This window comes from Diadema setosum, chromosome 16 (assembly GCF_964275005.1).
Source record: "Diadema setosum chromosome 16, eeDiaSeto1, whole genome shotgun sequence".
Classification (NCBI taxonomy): domain Eukaryota; kingdom Metazoa; phylum Echinodermata; class Echinoidea; order Diadematoida; family Diadematidae; genus Diadema; species Diadema setosum.
In genome coordinates, this window is record NC_092700.1 from 31,096,068 (window position 1) to 31,112,787 (window position 16,720).

Genomic DNA, 16,720 nt, shown 5'->3' on the forward strand with positions numbered 1-16,720 from the left:
AAATACTCGGTTACTACTTACAATCAAACAAACAATTATTTCTTACCCAGCACTATTAGGAAATATGTATAGTGCTCAGAGTAATCTATATCAATGACCCTGGCTCAAATGAAATATTAAATCTGCAACACTGCAGTTGCACCATCCCTACTTCCTTATGGAGCAATTCTCACAAGCTGAATGTTAATGATATCCTGGGGGGTGTTTCATAAAGCTGTTCGTAAAGTTACGAACGACTTACGAGCGACTGGTGATCAGTTCTTGTGGTGAATTATGGAAATTCTGATAAGTATAGCACATCAGAACTGATCACCAGTCGCTCGAAAGTTGTTCGTAACTTTACGAACAGCTTTATGAAACAGGGCCCTAGGAGTCATACATAAACCTCCTATGGGAAACCCTAACAGCTCCACAATACAGTCACACTGCTGTTGTGTCCAAAGAAATTGATCCAATACTGGCGGGGACCGGAAGTTCCCAAGCACTGCAGCACCAGGCCACGATGCTTTCATCCATGCAGCAATATCCCTTCACTTTTGTGAGATTTTGTCCTCAAAGCATTTCCATTTCTGTGATGTAGCCTCCTTGAAAACAAAACGAAAAGCTACCAACTCAAACGCCCCCTTCAAGACCTGTTAAATACTGCATTACAGTGCAACCATCAACTATCGAGGTTGTGAAAAAAAAAAAAAAATTATCCCCTGGGGTCAGCTCACCTGTTGTGCCTGTTGGCCTGCTGCTGCCGCAGCCTGTTGCTGCTGTAGTCCTTGGGGGATGAGCCCCACCGGGTAGACAGCACTCCAGGGGGTCACTCCATAGGCGTACTGGGGTGGCACAACAGCTGGAGCACCTGTTAAATAAAATAAAATTAAATAAATAAAATGAAAGGAGACATAATGGCAACCTCTTGTGAACTTGAAGCTTGGGATAGTTCTATCTTCTAGTGCATCAAGTATAGAGTAACTGGAACAGATATCTGCCATAAGCATTATTTTGGGTGACATCTTGCAAGACCATAATGGGAAGGTCTAAAGTGGCACAAGCCCTGCTGCATACAGCAATTACTCCGTTCTTCCTTTTAAATTTAATCCTTAGAATGTGTGCCCATATAGATCTTCTGTCAACATCTTCAGAAATGTACAATTTAATCAGACCTCTTGCTAGAGACCAATTATCATTCATGAAAATCCTCTCTCTAGAAAATCTACTGCAACTTCCATACTATATACACGTTCCTATACACAGAACCATGTGCTGTTAATTGTAATGCAAATCTGAGATCCCTCTATGCCCATATTCACAACCCCTGTACTTCAAAAGAAAACACACCAGGGCCCCGTTTCATAAAATTTGTTATGAGTGACAAGTTGTCATAGATGTGACAAGCTACTGAAATCCTTGCATCTGACTGGCTGAGAGCAAATTTGTCATAGAAATGTGGCAGTTGTCACTGATAACAAGTTTTATGAGCACGAGCCAATGAAAGCGCCAACAACCTTCCACTTGACTACAAAGTCCTAAATCAGCAAATATCAGCGCTAGGGCAGTTGGCTTGGTCAAACCTAAACAAAGGGCAGAGAAAGGGTCATCTTACCAGTGACTGTAGCAATGCCAAGTGCGTAGGGGTCTTGGGCGGTGGGGGCGGTGCCGGCTATGATGTAGGGGTTAGCTGCAAAGGCTGAGGAGAGAGGGGAAGGATGGTGTGTGATGAGATATTCAACATGCAAAATTCCACTCAATGTTTTAGATGGCTTTAAAACTTACAGTATTCACCGACAGAGTCATTTTCACAATACTTTAGGGTAGACACAAGAAGGACAGGTGTAATTTGATGACATCACAATCTTATTTAATTGGCATGTGAGGTTGCGACGAACAGCAATGTTTGGTGAAAATGGGTCAAACTTGAGAATCTTGCAACATTATCCTTCTGTGTCAAATGTGATAAAACCTCTCATCACACTCTTAAAACTTACACTATGTTATGTCAATTGAACATGTGGTACGGCAATTCAGTCTAAGCATGACACAACCAACAGCCTTGACAACAAATTAAGCTTAACATTAGCATATCTATTATTGACAACGGTGCAACTGTGTAAATCCATCCAAAACTGGTTGGTATGCTGCATTTTGACATACAGTAACTGCCTATGCATGAGAGCCTTTTCAGCATGCTAAACTTCAACAACAGTTAAAGCATACAAATCCTATCCATCACTAGGTGAAAGGGCGAATACCGAATACTGAATTAAAAAAAAAAAAATGTGACAAGCAAAATATAACAAACGACAGACACAAAATATTAGAAAAAGAAGACAAGCACAAATAAAACATTGCGCTTCTTTTGACCAGTGGTGGTGTGATCAAGGAGTGCAAAGATTTGTTCAGAAGATGGGTGCCTCATAGCCAATCTTGTGGCAGCTTTTTAGCTCTGCATGGCACGGCAAGGGTCATTCTGGACCTGTAACCTACAGAGTCCCCGATACAATCACATACATCCAGATCAGAATGGTATACAAAGTATACTCCTTACCCTACGCCCCCCCACCCCCCTTCACTTCCAAAACAAAAGGAGAAACTTGCTACATTCGAGAGCAATATATTGCGAGACTCACCGAGCTGCTGCTGTTGTGCCGCTGCCAGTGCGTACTGCTGCTGAGGGGTAAGCTGCTGAACGGAAATGGTCTGTGGGGTGGGTTGACGCTGCTGGAACATCTGCTGTTGGAACGCCATGGAATAAAAAATGATACACACAATTTACTCCTCTCTATTCTGGCAATACAACCCTCCCCAAGACAATTACCCCCCCCCCCCCCAAATGGCATTGTCATACTGCACAATGGGACCCACCTTTTATTACAATCGCTTTGTTTTTAATACTTTGTTTTTGGATGTCTCAGCCATTCCAAAACCGATTTTCATCAAATAAACTTTGAATTCCTCTTAAAATGGTATGCTCTGTGTTATTTCATAAGCAGTTTCTTGGTATCTCGCAAGAAGTTACAAGCTTAATCCCCATCTCCACCAATACTATACCATCCCTTTAACAGAAATAGCATGAAATTAGTAGGTGAAATTTTTCTTTGATAGAATGTGATATACAAAGAAAATACTCTCGTCTGCAAATATTCTAAGGTAAAGTTTACTGAAATTGGCTCTGGCACAAACAGAAATAATAATAATCAACAAAAAATTGTAAAAAACTTGCTACTTTCACAGTAAACAAGACAGCCAGCTATGGACCGAAATTCATGCATATGCTACTCCGAGACCAACCTGTGGCTGTTCATAGTTGATGTAGCTGGGGCTGTCCATGCTGTGGGCCATCTGGTTGCCACCGGCGTAGTCGAACTGCAGCCCCTCGATGCCGCCGACATTCTCCATGCCGGCGCTGGTGTCGATCTGCAGGGGGTTCTGGACGCCGCCCTCGATGTAGGGCCCCTCGGAGGGCTGGGGGTGGTGCTGGTGGTGCACCTTCTGCATCATGTTCTGCAGCTGCATGTCGGCCACGGAGGTCACCGGCTGTTGCATCGCCGCGTTCTTGCCCTCCTCCTGCTCCGTTGGGGAAGGATCCCGGCTTCCCGGGGTTCGGCTGAAACAATCATCACAATTAACAATTCTTCACTGGGTCTGTGACTGAGTGTGGCAGGTTACTACCACTGGAGGAGGGGGGGAGGGGGGAAGGTGGTCTAAGTCATACACTTTCTGGGGAGAAAAATGCTGTATAACACACCATTACCCTGGCTACTGGAATCAACCATGCACCGGTACTGCATTCACTCCGCTCCTTGCGCAAGTTGCTTGTTTCACCAAAATGTGAATGTAGGTTTTCACACAAAATAACATTCCAAGCTACCATTATAATTTCTTTAAAAAAAAAAAAAAAAAAAAAAAAAAAATAGGCTAATGCATACACACTTGCAAACCCACCCACACACACACCCACACACACACACACACAAATACTGAGCTAACCACATGGCAAAAAAAAAAAAAAAATGCAAAAATCTGAAACTTATGAAAAAAAAAATATCTGGAGTGAATTAAATTGAGAACACATCAATGCATTTGAATTGCCACAAATTCTGAAAAGTGGGTTTTGGGCAGAGCAAAAAAAAAAATATGCAAAAATCTGAAATTGGCTTCAACTCTGAAGTCTCACATCCCTGCCAGGCAGTGCGACACACTGCCACACAAAGCACACACATGCATGCATGCATGCATACCTGAATGCGTTGGGGTCCTCCTCAACCTTGGCCTGTGGGGTGGGGTCGATGCCATTCTCCACCACCTCCTGCTTGTCCCCCTCCGCCTCAAACGGGGACGGGGTCTTGCTCTTCTTGCCATTGCCCTGGGCCTGCTGGTTGATGTCTCCGCCCTGCTGGTGCTGATGCTGGTGCTGGTGTTGATGCTGTCCTCCTCCTCCATCCTGGGAGATAGCAGAAAGACGATATCAACTACGATTAACCCCTTTGACAACACGATCACTTCGTTATAACACACACTACCCATAGGCACCTGCCCAAGTGTACTCGGCAAGGTGCTACAAGTAAACACTTGCCCCATTGCCCGGGGCAAGTGAAAACCAAAGTTTGGTAAGTGTTTTGGAATTCAAGTTCTGGTAAGTGCTCTGAAACAATCTGAAAATCTGCTTGCCCGATTGGGCAATTGGTTTAAAAAAAAAAGAAAAAAAGTTATGTACAAGTGTAGCACCCTGCTCAGGACTAGTCTTCAAAAGGTTGAAGTCAATGATCTCTACAGGACCATCTGGATGTCTCACTGGCTCATTCATGCTGTACAAACAATTGACGCTACTGAACCACCATGTTACCATGCACACTTTATGCAGACATGCACACATTTCCCAGCAGAGACTGTCATCCAGATCATGTCTTGAGCTCCTTACAAAGTGTAAGGCGATGTACATGGTAAGATGGCGGGACAGTGGCTTCAAAATGACTAACCAATGAGATATCCAGATACTTCCTACAGAGATCAGTGGTTAATGTATATATCGAAGGCAAAGCTGCAAACCTCTCCATCCCTAAAGACATGCCAATGCAGAGTAAACCAACATATTTTGAAGGCAGAAATCATATTTTGGTGTAAAATATTGCAAATACTGTGCATACTACATCAAATTTCAGAAACACAACATTTTCCTTCGTGAAAAGAAAAAGGAAAATATACAAAGTATTGACTGAGTGATTGATAGACAGACAGTCAGACAGACTGACCGACCGACCGATTGACTGACTGACTGACTGTCTGACTGATTGTTTGATGGAGGAATGGTATATAAAGAGAGTCTCACTCTCTCTCTTACGCTGACAAATCCCGGCTTGAGTCTGTGCAGCTTGCCCTCCAGATCCTTGCCCTGCGGAGAGGAGGCCAAGACATACTCCGCCATGCTCAGCCCCAGGCCGCTGGTGTCCGACCGCGGCGACATGACGGTGCTCTCCTGGCCCTGGAAGGTCCCCGTCCCGGGCGAGAGCTGCCGACGCTGCTGCACCATGATCGGCTGCGACATGGAGTGGTCTTGACAGAAAGAAGCAAACAAACGTCGAAAGGTTATTTACTCACTTAGACACGGGGTACAGTGACAACAGGGTAACATTATACTTTGGTTCTCATAAGCATTTCTTTAAAATCAAAACAAAAAAACAACAAAAAAAGCTGACCTCATTTACGGCTGCGGTTTTTATGCAGAAACTGAGCCTTAGAGAGCTTCTAATATGTTTACCCTTTTGTCTTCTATCACAACATAAGCTACTTCACGAGCAACTATTCGTAGTAAAAAAGCTGCCAGTCAGCCAAATTAATGAGCACGAAGTTTCATCTCACTTGCCTGAACACTTAAATTACCTTCTTTTACACTAATTTGCACTAGAGGGTATTTTATATGTTAAAGAACCAGCAGCATGGGAATTCACGGGTGCTTGATTCAATCACTGCACCAGAATACATTCAAAAACAATACAGAGCACTGGTCAGCGAATACCCTATGTGCATTGCAATGTACGTTTATTGGTAAGGATCGACTCCAGTCGAGATTCGAGACTGTGTGTGTACTTTCACAGAGATCAGTGATAAAGCTGGACACAATTCCCGACAGGAATTCTCAACTGTATCAAAGTCAGGGGCCAGCCTTCCCAACTCCATGGTATCCCAACATTACCAGGTCTTTATAAAAAAATATGAAAGCCATTAAAGGAGACCTCCGGATGATTTTCAGATTTTTACATTTAAACAACTATAAATTAGTTATACTGAGGACAGAGTTTCAGAATTTGTGATAATTGGGATGAAGAATAAGAATATTTTCAAAATCCAGAACAAATTGCAATGAACAAGGATGATGACATGGCAGAGTCACCATAAGAATGCATGAGTTGGGGCTCAAGGAACCAGAACAAAAGAAGAAGGCATGCATAGATTATACACAGGTGAACTCGCAAGCAAGCGGTATTGTAATGGAATTACACTGCTACATTTCTGAAATATGTGAACCTCCTATGTAATCATCCTTATTCAGTGTAATTTGTGTAAGGTTTTTCAAAGTATTGTTTCTCTGCTCAAGAACCACAATAAATTCCACAAATCTATACATGGAGTTGTCGATTTATGTACTACATGATGTGAAATTATGAAAATCATCTGGAATGTCCCTTAAAATATCTGCACTCACTAGAGCCTGGTAGTCCCCCGCTGCCTCCCCATGCATTTGACGGCCACTGCTGAAAGATGTCCTCTTCCTTGTTATTCTCCTGTGCATCCCAGATTTTCTGACAGACAGACAGACAGACAGACAAAAAAAAAAAAAAACATGATTGGTCAGTGTGAGAAATTTGGGTCATGCGCCTGCGAACTGTGATAACTGATCGCTTGCATAGCCGCCACATGTTAGCATTCACAATTGTCTACCACGAAGGCGAGCAACCCAGATACATTTAGACATCAATCTATTATTCAGACATTTTTTTTTTTCTAAAATGAATGCACTGTATGATACTTAGGCCTGCTTCCCCTGATCATTTTTTTTTCTTTTACCATACTTTTCATTGCATATATCTCACTTGTTTCTTGTGACTCCGCTTGTTTCTAAAACCAGGAAGTCAAAATTTACTTTCTCTTTCAAACCCAAGCTAGCAACTGAAACTAATCGCGGCAAATCTCATCTCTTTGAGTACATCACATCTGGAAGTTCCAATATGCCACATAATTGTGTATTTGCATGTTTAGAGCCAATGTGAGATTTACTCCTGGTGGTTCATTTTAAAGCGATTGTCTATTCACATGTAACCATAGACATGCTTGGACCAGTGAAAAGTATCAGTGACAATAACCATGTAAGAAACCAAGTACATCAGCGTTTTAAAATGTCATTACCGTCACTATGAGCTTTTCTTTTCAAGTGGAAGAAGTTACGTTTTATTAGTGGATTTATCATTGTTCTTTTTTAAATCATGGTTTTTAAGTGGTAAGTGCTCCTAGCAGACCTGGGCCCTGTTTTATGAAGAGTTAAAATTGATAATATAGTTGATTTCAACTGTAAGTCTATGGCAGCCTGTGTGGAAAGGAAATTCAAAATCAATCTTACAGTATCTTTTGATAAAACGGGGCCCTGTAGTTTTATGTCAGTAATTACTGTGTAATTCACTTTCACACGATTTCTCTTGTTAAAATACTACAGCGTCATGACCCTTCAAAGAGCCCCAATAGCCCGTCATCCATGCTTTACACTTAAACAAGATGCAATTTTTCCACAGTCCTAGGTTACATATTACACATGGCATTATGAGTGTCATTAGTCTGCCCACTCACATGGGCTTGGATTCGGAGCATAACAACATCTGCAGATATTTCTCGAGACTCACCTCCTCAATGTTCCGTGGCCGAGCATCATTATCAAGGTGTAATGCATGGAACTCGTTGGTCATACGACTCACATCTCCAGCGGAGCGAACCTGGAGCAGGTAATGGTGGTGGTGGTGGTAGTGGTGGTGGTGGTGGTGGCAGTAGTGGTGGTGATGGGGGTCGGGGGAAGAAGGGAAAAGGATAACCAAACCAAGTAGAGATTACATCACACAGTCTAGAAAGTTTGCTATACCTGGTACTCTTTCATATAGATGAGGTTCCAATGACGTCACCAAGTCATGCTGAGGGGCAAAAATTGCGTAAGGGGACCCCCATACGAGTGGGCAAGCGCGTAAGAGTTACATAACCATGTCTCATGATAGGCAGGCGGGTATACGCTAAGCGTACACCGCGCTTGAGCCATGCGCGTAATACACATGAAATTTACTTTTGCCTCTCAGCCAAAGCGTCATTTGACGTCACGGAACCTCGTCTATACCATGCAACTAGTTAGGGATATCTGACACAACCTCAATATTTATTGCAGTGTATGCAAGTGAATTATCTGTAAAACATCCATTTTAAGCTATCAAGGGGAAGCTTTTCTAAACATGTACATGTGGATACAAAACAATCAGGAAAAGTTTTGGGAAAATTGGACAATCCAATCAAGAGTAAAGAATGTTGTTAAATTCAGTTTATTAATTCCATGTGCTGCCCTGTCTATCTGGGATCTCCACAGCAATTCACAATCTCATAAAATTAGAACATCCCAGTAAACTTATCTTCATGTTTTCTTGCTACTGTTGCTTTAATGGTTAGTACGTATATTCCCTTGAACTGTTGATGAGACATCATGTTATGGCAAACATTATTCTCCATGCCTTCTGGAGGAACTAGGTCAAGAGTTCTTTCAAATTCCCCTTTTATTTTCTGCATATCATTTTACTACTGTGATATCACGTCCAGTTGTAAAGTTCGTATCAGGAGACGGCACTGCGTGGAATTATCCACAGCTTCATCAGAAAGCAATGTGTCAGGTTTTCCTAAACTTTCATGTGTTTCACTTCATCTTTCTGCATTCACCAATTTCACATACCTGTCTTAAAAGGCCATGTTAACCACATTTCCACAAGGACAAGGCCCCTTTGTTCTTGCACTTTATTTTAGGCCCCCACATGAAGTGAAATCTCTATAATGGACTGGGCAAAGGAACCCTTGCACTTTTTCTGGAAATTTTAATCACACGACAGTACATGTTCAAATTGCACATGTGCAAGTTCACTTTAGAATGGAGTTCATTAACTGGTTTATAAACACTTGATTGTGATTACACAAATGTGATTCAACTGTCCACGTGTGCCGCAGGGTGCAGAAGTGAACCGAAACTGACCTGGTCAAGGACGGAGTCGTCCCCGACTGCCCATCTCTGCTTGGGGTACTGGCCGCCTGCCTCCGTCATGTTGTGTCCCGGTCTCTGGTAAAAGTATCTCACTGTTGCGTCGTCGCGTGTGCGTTGCGGCTGAGCCATACGACCGTATCCCTGTCTCATGCCACTACTGCTGGAAAGTGCTTGACTGCTGCCTCCGCTGTTGTTGCTGCGTGCCGAATTCTCCCATGCAACATCATTCATGTTTCGCACTGCGAGAGACAGACCTGGTATTCGCGTCTTGTCCTGCTTGAGCTATTTACAATGTCTGTGCAGGCAACACGCATGACAAGGCCTGCGGGTCAAATAAATCCGAGAGACAAAAACTGAAGTACAATGTATATTTGTACGATGGATAAAAAGTAAAATCTCATATACCCCAAACAGTAAAAGATATGTTGAAAATGCACATCATAATAATTTGCTGTATTGTTTTAATCATTCATATTTTCAAATTAGGCATATTTGGATGATGTACAGAAGCTGTAATTGCCTACAAATAAATGAAGAGACATAAAATAACTAAAACGAAATGAAGTCAAATCTGACTTTTGACCGAGCAATAAATAAAAAGTGAAAAAATAAGGGGTTTTGCTCATGAACAAGGATAATGCTTTACAATCTTGTCATGTCATTTTCAAAGAGACACTTAATTCACCTTTTTCGTTACACTACAGGGTATCACAGAGCTAACAATAATGGCAATGCCTTATGTTGATGGCCTCTGGGAATGGTTCAAGAATATCTTCCGTTTGTGATTTTTATTCTCCTGCTTCCTCTTCGAGTAACAGCGAGCTTGAGCCAAGCAAACCCCTGAGTCCACGATTGATACATATTTGTAGCTAGCTAGCTGGACATTGAAACAAGAGAATCCAGGTGCGATACTATTTACATCCTGATTTCCTCAGCTTTCTGCTTCGTGGAATAATAACCTATTCACAGAGAAGCGGCACTAAAGTTAACTAAAAAATTGCCCATCAAAGTTATATTATACATGCTAAGCACACTTTAAGTAGATCGACAAAGACGCCTCTGGGTACATTATGTGTTCAATTTAATCTACCATCAACTCAAGCATGCCGATATATGCAGTTCTTCAATAAATATGTTTCTTACTCAACTTAGAACCATCTTCAATCACCCCCCCCCCCCTCCCCCAATTGGGGTGGGGGCAGGGGCTGGGGAAGGGTTGTACCATCTCTGATCGATGTTCTTTCAAAAGTTTCTGGAGTACATGAATCTTAAACAAAGTCGGCATGGTATGTACTAAACAGATAAAAGGGTAAAATGCACTGGGGCAAGAATATACTTACATGTAATGTCCAAATACTAGAGATTTTATTTCTGAATAGTCCAAACATCTTAATTCAACTTTTACTCTCTACACCCTCTCGAAGGCATCTTTTGGTCTAGATCTGTATACATCCAAGAAAACTTAAAACCACCTCCAGTATGCATATCAAAATCACTTTTGCAAAATGTCCAAATGACAGCATGGCATATAAGATTTCCAAATGATGACACTTCTCAACCAACATTAATCATCCCCTCTCCCCCGCCATACAAGTCACAGAACTCCATGAAATCAATTAACCACTCGAAACAGGAACTTGTAGATTCATGTTCCTTTCATGGAGGCATAAGATTCTTTTCTGAATACAAATTGTTTGCCTTTCTCTTACCTTTTGCATGCATGACTAACAATTCTGTTATGCAGGTTGCAGGTACTAGAAGTGCAAGTCTAATTTTGTCAAGGATTTACAGGTATCGCTTCATTTAATCACAGGCAAACAGACAACTATTGTTTGGGTTTTTGGGGGGGTGGGTAGCAGTTTCAGAATTGTTTAGTTATTGAACGATAATAATTCTGCTTCTGTTCTTTTGCTACTAGTAGTTGAGAACTGTATTTAAACTCCATCTACAATGTACTTGTAATAATTTCACCATGTTTGACTAAATGCGAGTAGGTTATGATTTGCTGCCCTTACAAATAGTTTGTATGAGGTTGGTCTACCTGGAATTGTACTGTTCTGTGAAATATAAAAATTATTCTTCATAACCTATAAACAACAGTGAAAAGGCTTCCCAGATGGCTTATCATGTACAATGTGCATACTGGCAAGAAATTGCTTAAATTTAGAGCCTGATGAGAGGCAGAATTTGTCAAAATGTGCTTACATTACTAACATTAAAATGTACCACTACATGTTAACAGGCAGAAAAAATAAAATCCTGGTCTCTCTTTCTCTTTCATGAATTCAAGCACAGGATGATTAACAATGGACCACATGTGACACACTTTTACACTCACAGACACTTTGCAAGCAAAATACAAGTGTAGCAGCAAATTGAGACTTGCTAACAAATTTTGTGAGTGGTTAAATTCACAATCAAGAACACACATCAACAAGAAACAGCTCACAGAATCCCATTTACAGGGGAAAGCTACAATGTACATATACATTGAACAGCTTCTCACCTTGCACATTTTGAATATGAAAATTCTTTGTTTTAGATGTAGTGTTTTTATTTCAACAAGTTCAACAAGTTGCTACAATTTGTACTCTCACATACATTATATTTCTGTTAACCCATGAAATTCGAAAATTCAAAACTACAGTGCAAAGGTATGCAGTTATCACAACTACAACAAGCATTCCCCAAGAATTCAACAATTCTATGTAAAAACATCACATTAGAGCATTGAGTGGAAATGATACTGAAAACATATTATGTTAAACTCTTCTTTAAACAAAAAAGAATCTGTATGGAAAATCTTTGAAAGCAAAGTCTCCAACATCATGACAAAAATTGTGTACATGTACCATGATCAAGACATCAATTCCACTTACACTACATTTGTACAGTATATTTTTACATACTCCCTGTGAGCATGGGAAGAGCTAAATCGAAACTATATTAACACTAGAACGAAAGACATACGAGCGTGAAGACTTCACTATACTGCTGCTTGTGTATGTACAACTATTTCCCTGGAAGAGAACAAGTACCCACTTGAATAAAGCCTTGTTTTGACGATGCCTGCCTTATCTTCTGTTCACCTACACTACAGCTGTACAAAGAGCCATGAAGTTGAACATTATGGCATTGAGAGCATTAGAGTTGATGAACAGCATGACATATCGTTCAGACAAAATAAGCATACCATCTACACAGCTGTAGCTTGAGCATGGATGGAAGCCCTCAAGTAAAGCGTGTTGTTTGCTGTAACACACTGCACTGGAGCTGGAGTCGCACAAAAATGCTCTCTACTTCTTGTGCTCTTCCTCTTAGTCCACGATTATTATCTTTCCCAGAAACATGGCTCAATGCCCACTATCAAAACGTGTTTGCTAAGGCCTGTCCGATCACATTTCTCTAGTTGTTGCGCTTATCTCTACTGAGAGGAAGATGTATCATTGCGCAGTTACCTTTATTGCGCTGCTTGACCCGAGGAGAAGAGATCAACACATGCATACAGTAGAGTAAAACCACCAGTTTTCGGCAACTAGTCACTAATCACAAGCCAGCAAGTTCTATTGTCACAACACACGAATGTCACACCATTTCTTATACTGGCAATGTCATTCACGTCAGGGAAGTCCCTTTGTCATCTCCAAAAATTGATCCAAAATCTTACATTTTGCCATTAAAAAAAATGCAGAACCGGCACAACTTTTCTATAACGTGCATGAATTAAGTCCTCTGCTAAGAATCAGGGTCACTAAAAAAACGCTAAGAATCGTGAAATGTGCCGTTCTGTTGCAAGATTTTTCACTAAATCCCAAGCTCAGAGTTTGATGGTATCTGCAAAAACACAAAAGAAAAACAAAATCTCTGCATGTGCCAATGCAATGGAGTGACTATTACAAATGCACAGGGGTTGACTACAAGTGCAGACTCGCCAGAATTCGGACACCAACGAATACAAATGTACTGCAATGTCCCCAATGCAACCTTGCACCAACAAGGTATGATGCAGCGCATGTTTCAGCGGCCTTGTATGCCATTGACATTGAATGCGTCTGAATTCTGGAGGGGCCGGAAAGATTCTGGTGAATTATCCAGGTGATATAATTTGGGATTTTGTGAAATTCTATGATGTATTTAACAGAATTAACATTGAGTTTGAAGTAGTTTTTAATGACATACATTGTTGTAGATATTATTTTTCAATGTATTTAGTTGAACAAATATTGCACAAAAGCATTAGTATCTGAAAACTGGTGCTTTTACTCCAGATAGTGTCTACAAGTGCCGGGTGCGCGCTATCTGTATCGAAACCGGAAATAGGTTAGCGTGGCGTGGGTAGGTGCGAGCTATAGACAAAGTGCCTTTCATAACGACATAGCATTTATCATCTCTACAGAAATGTGTTTCTGGCTTAAACATGTTTCAGATCACACTTTTCCTGATGATTCAGAAAGGTGTTTCTAACCCAATAATCTAAACAGCTTTGTGATTGAAAGAAAGATCCCGGGTATAATTCAGAGGTGTGAAGGTGAAGAAGGTGTGGATTTTCTTCAATTTGTCTCCCTCTACAGATTAAATTTGTTAAGATTGCAACTGGAAACTGCTGATCTGTAAATTAGCAAACATGTCGAAAAACATAACATTTTCGACATGTTTGTTAATTAACAGATCAGCAGTTGCAATCTTAACAAATCTAATTTGTAGAGGGAGACAAACTGACGAAAATCACACCTTCGGGCTTCAGCTTTGTGATTGTCATCTGAAGCTTACCAACGTTAGATCTAACAACACAACGTTGAATAGGGTCTAGACATTCTAGTAAATAATGCAAAGATCACTCTGACAGTCATTTGGAAACATAAGAGCTCTAGAATCTAGGTACATGTAATCTACAATGTAGGCCTAGGCATACATGTAACAAAGACTTCTAATTCTACGCAAGAAGTGAGATGATACACGCACGCTTCCTTGCTTACCTTAGTCTCTAACTTGTTTTATACTGTTAACCCATTGAGAACGGGCTGATTTTGCTACAATACGCATTTCTAATAGACCCTTGCTCGAGTATAAATTTTAGTACTCGTTCTACTTGGGATTCGTCCTCCAACGGGTTACGCAATGTTTTCGTCTAACACAAAATTAGTTCATTTGACTTTTGTTGTGACATATTAAAACAGTCTACAGTAATGTTCTATACCAGTTACCGGTATACAGCTGTACTTGGGTGACCCGCATCTCGTCAGTTAATGTTTATGCATATATTTGAATCACATTTCGTCACTGAAATTCTATAAAATCCCACTGACATACAAAAAAATGCTGAAGATTCCAACAGAATCACAAGTTCACTGATCGATACCGGAAATTTGCAGCTATCGTCGTCAAACGCGAACGATACAGAATGGTTGTGCGCTAAGGAAGGGGCCTGCAACTCGTCAACCGCGCTCCCATAGACGAAGCATGTAAAAGACGTGTGCGGGTGACCGAGATGCTCCCATAGACGTTTCTACATATTGTAGAGCTCTACACGTAAAAGATGCGTGCGGGTGACCGTAATACTTATAAGGCACTAGATCTACTGATAACACGTATTCCTCATATAATTTCAGATTTTTGTGAAAAACTCTTTGGTTTTCACCACAATTTGCTTGGTTGTGGTAGTCCTGCCAAGTTTCAAGCATACCGAACACAGTCCCAGGCATAAATCATTATTCAGTGCGCTCGTAACAATTTTAAAAAGGGTGACGACGGTATTCGGGCCCCTGGCCCTGGCAAGGTGCAGGCACCTCACTATACTACTAGAATACTGTAATATTCATGATATTTGAGCTAGCTATTCAATGGAAAATGAAAACACTGGAATATGGATTGAGATTTGAGTGAAGAAAAAAAGTCACCTCAAATACTGTCATCTGTGCAGTGTTTTTATCGTTTATTACAGGCACAATGCCTCAAGAGAGTAACCATCCAATGGCCACACTGAATTTCAAGTTTTTCAGACTTCGTTTAGACAATTCATTCTAACCTCTGATGTAAAATTTGTGCACATACATAGCCCTTTTTTAACAAAGCGTTCTCGGGCAGCGTGCTACATTGAGAGGCTCAGCAGTAGCATTCCATGCCTAACTCAGTATGAGTCATGCAAGTGCATTGTAGCCTCCGTAGTAAGACACAGGTTCTACGCAAGGCCAATATACAGGATACACACACAGAATCTTCAGTCGTCGCACACATCGAAGACTGCCTACTGCTCACCGTGCGATGCTAAGTACAAGGCATGCACACATACACACAGCCAACCTACGCAGCGATATAAATAACGTGCATTGTTTACAGAAGTTGACCATAACAAAAAGCATGTACATCCAGGCCTTCATACGATTTTATGAACAGTATTTACACCTCAAATTGCACCAAATCTAACATATGTGATCTCTCACTTATTCACAAACATTTTAAGAAATTTTCACGCTTCCTCGTACTCGACTTACCTCGATGCAGCCAGATTCATAGCCGCTTCGGCACTTCGTCAGCGGGCGACATTTTGAACCGTGAAGCATTGTGGGTGCCATGTGCTCACCCGATTCGCACGCGCAAAGTGTGACGTCACGCGCAAACTATGCAACATTCATCTTCCGATACCTAGTCGTTGCAGCTGGAGCGTGATATTAATTCCTCCATTCATTCACGAAAGTTTGGACATGTGATTAGTTTTGATAGCTAAAAACGTCCGTTTCCGTTCTTTAGATGTAAGATATTCTTGCGAGCAAGGAAATAGGGAATGGTGCTATTATTTTGACCGCCGATTTTCATACTTTGTTTTCGTCTTCTGGAAACATTTTGAAGGAACAATGTTTTAACAGAGTATTTTCTTGCCCTCATAAGTGCATCTCGACTTTATCACTTCCAGTTTGGTTTAACCAAAGCCCAAACATAATCAAATGTGAATTAAGTGAAAGCAGTAAAATCGGTGGAACACATCAGTGAAGCCGAAAGTTGGAGGACATGGGACAATATTAATGCCATAATTACATTCATTCAAAGGTTCAGTTATTTCTTCAAGTTTCGGTGCCGTCATTGCTGCATAAGGCTACTTCACGAGTGCGTCATTTTGGACAACAATAAAAAGAAGCTACTGGTATCAAGAATATTCAACATATTTTCACTTTTCTAGCATAAAAAGAGCACTTGACTTACCTCTTTCAGAAAGCAGGAGACGGAACATAGGCCTATAACAAGTACTGGTATTCAGGGTTAACTGTAGATGAACGTGTACTTTGCATCTGGGTAGTGGACTTCTCAAAATTTCTTAATTGTACTGTCCGTGACGTCATAAACAGGGCCGGCGCAACCGGAGAGCCCCCCCCCCCCCCACACACACACACACACACACTTTTTTTTTTTATGATAGGCTTACATAGAAATACATTGGGTGTACCTACTTGCCCCCCCCCCGAA

At 41.2% G+C, this 16,720-nt stretch overlaps 1 protein-coding gene across 1 annotated transcript in view; it reads right to left on the minus strand.

Annotated features, from left to right (window-relative positions):
• LOC140240108 (pumilio homolog 2-like) overlaps positions 1-15,814 on the minus strand; it is a 39,369-nt gene extending 23,555 nt beyond the window's left edge. Inside the window, exons 1-10 of the mRNA XM_072319916.1 lie at positions 15,754-15,814; positions 9,254-9,584; positions 7,881-7,970; positions 6,692-6,788; positions 5,330-5,541; positions 4,230-4,432; positions 3,280-3,595; positions 2,619-2,721; positions 1,595-1,678; positions 717-850 (exon numbers count right to left, since the gene is read on the minus strand). Coding sequence (XP_072176017.1) covers positions 717-850; positions 1,595-1,678; positions 2,619-2,721; positions 3,280-3,595; positions 4,230-4,432; positions 5,330-5,541; positions 6,692-6,788; positions 7,881-7,970; positions 9,254-9,493 — 1,479 coding nt within the window. The 5' untranslated portion in view covers positions 9,494-9,584; positions 15,754-15,814. The remainder of the gene's footprint in view (positions 1-716; positions 851-1,594; positions 1,679-2,618; positions 2,722-3,279; positions 3,596-4,229; positions 4,433-5,329; positions 5,542-6,691; positions 6,789-7,880; positions 7,971-9,253; positions 9,585-15,753) is intronic.
• Between the last annotated feature and the right edge of the window lie 906 nt (positions 15,815-16,720).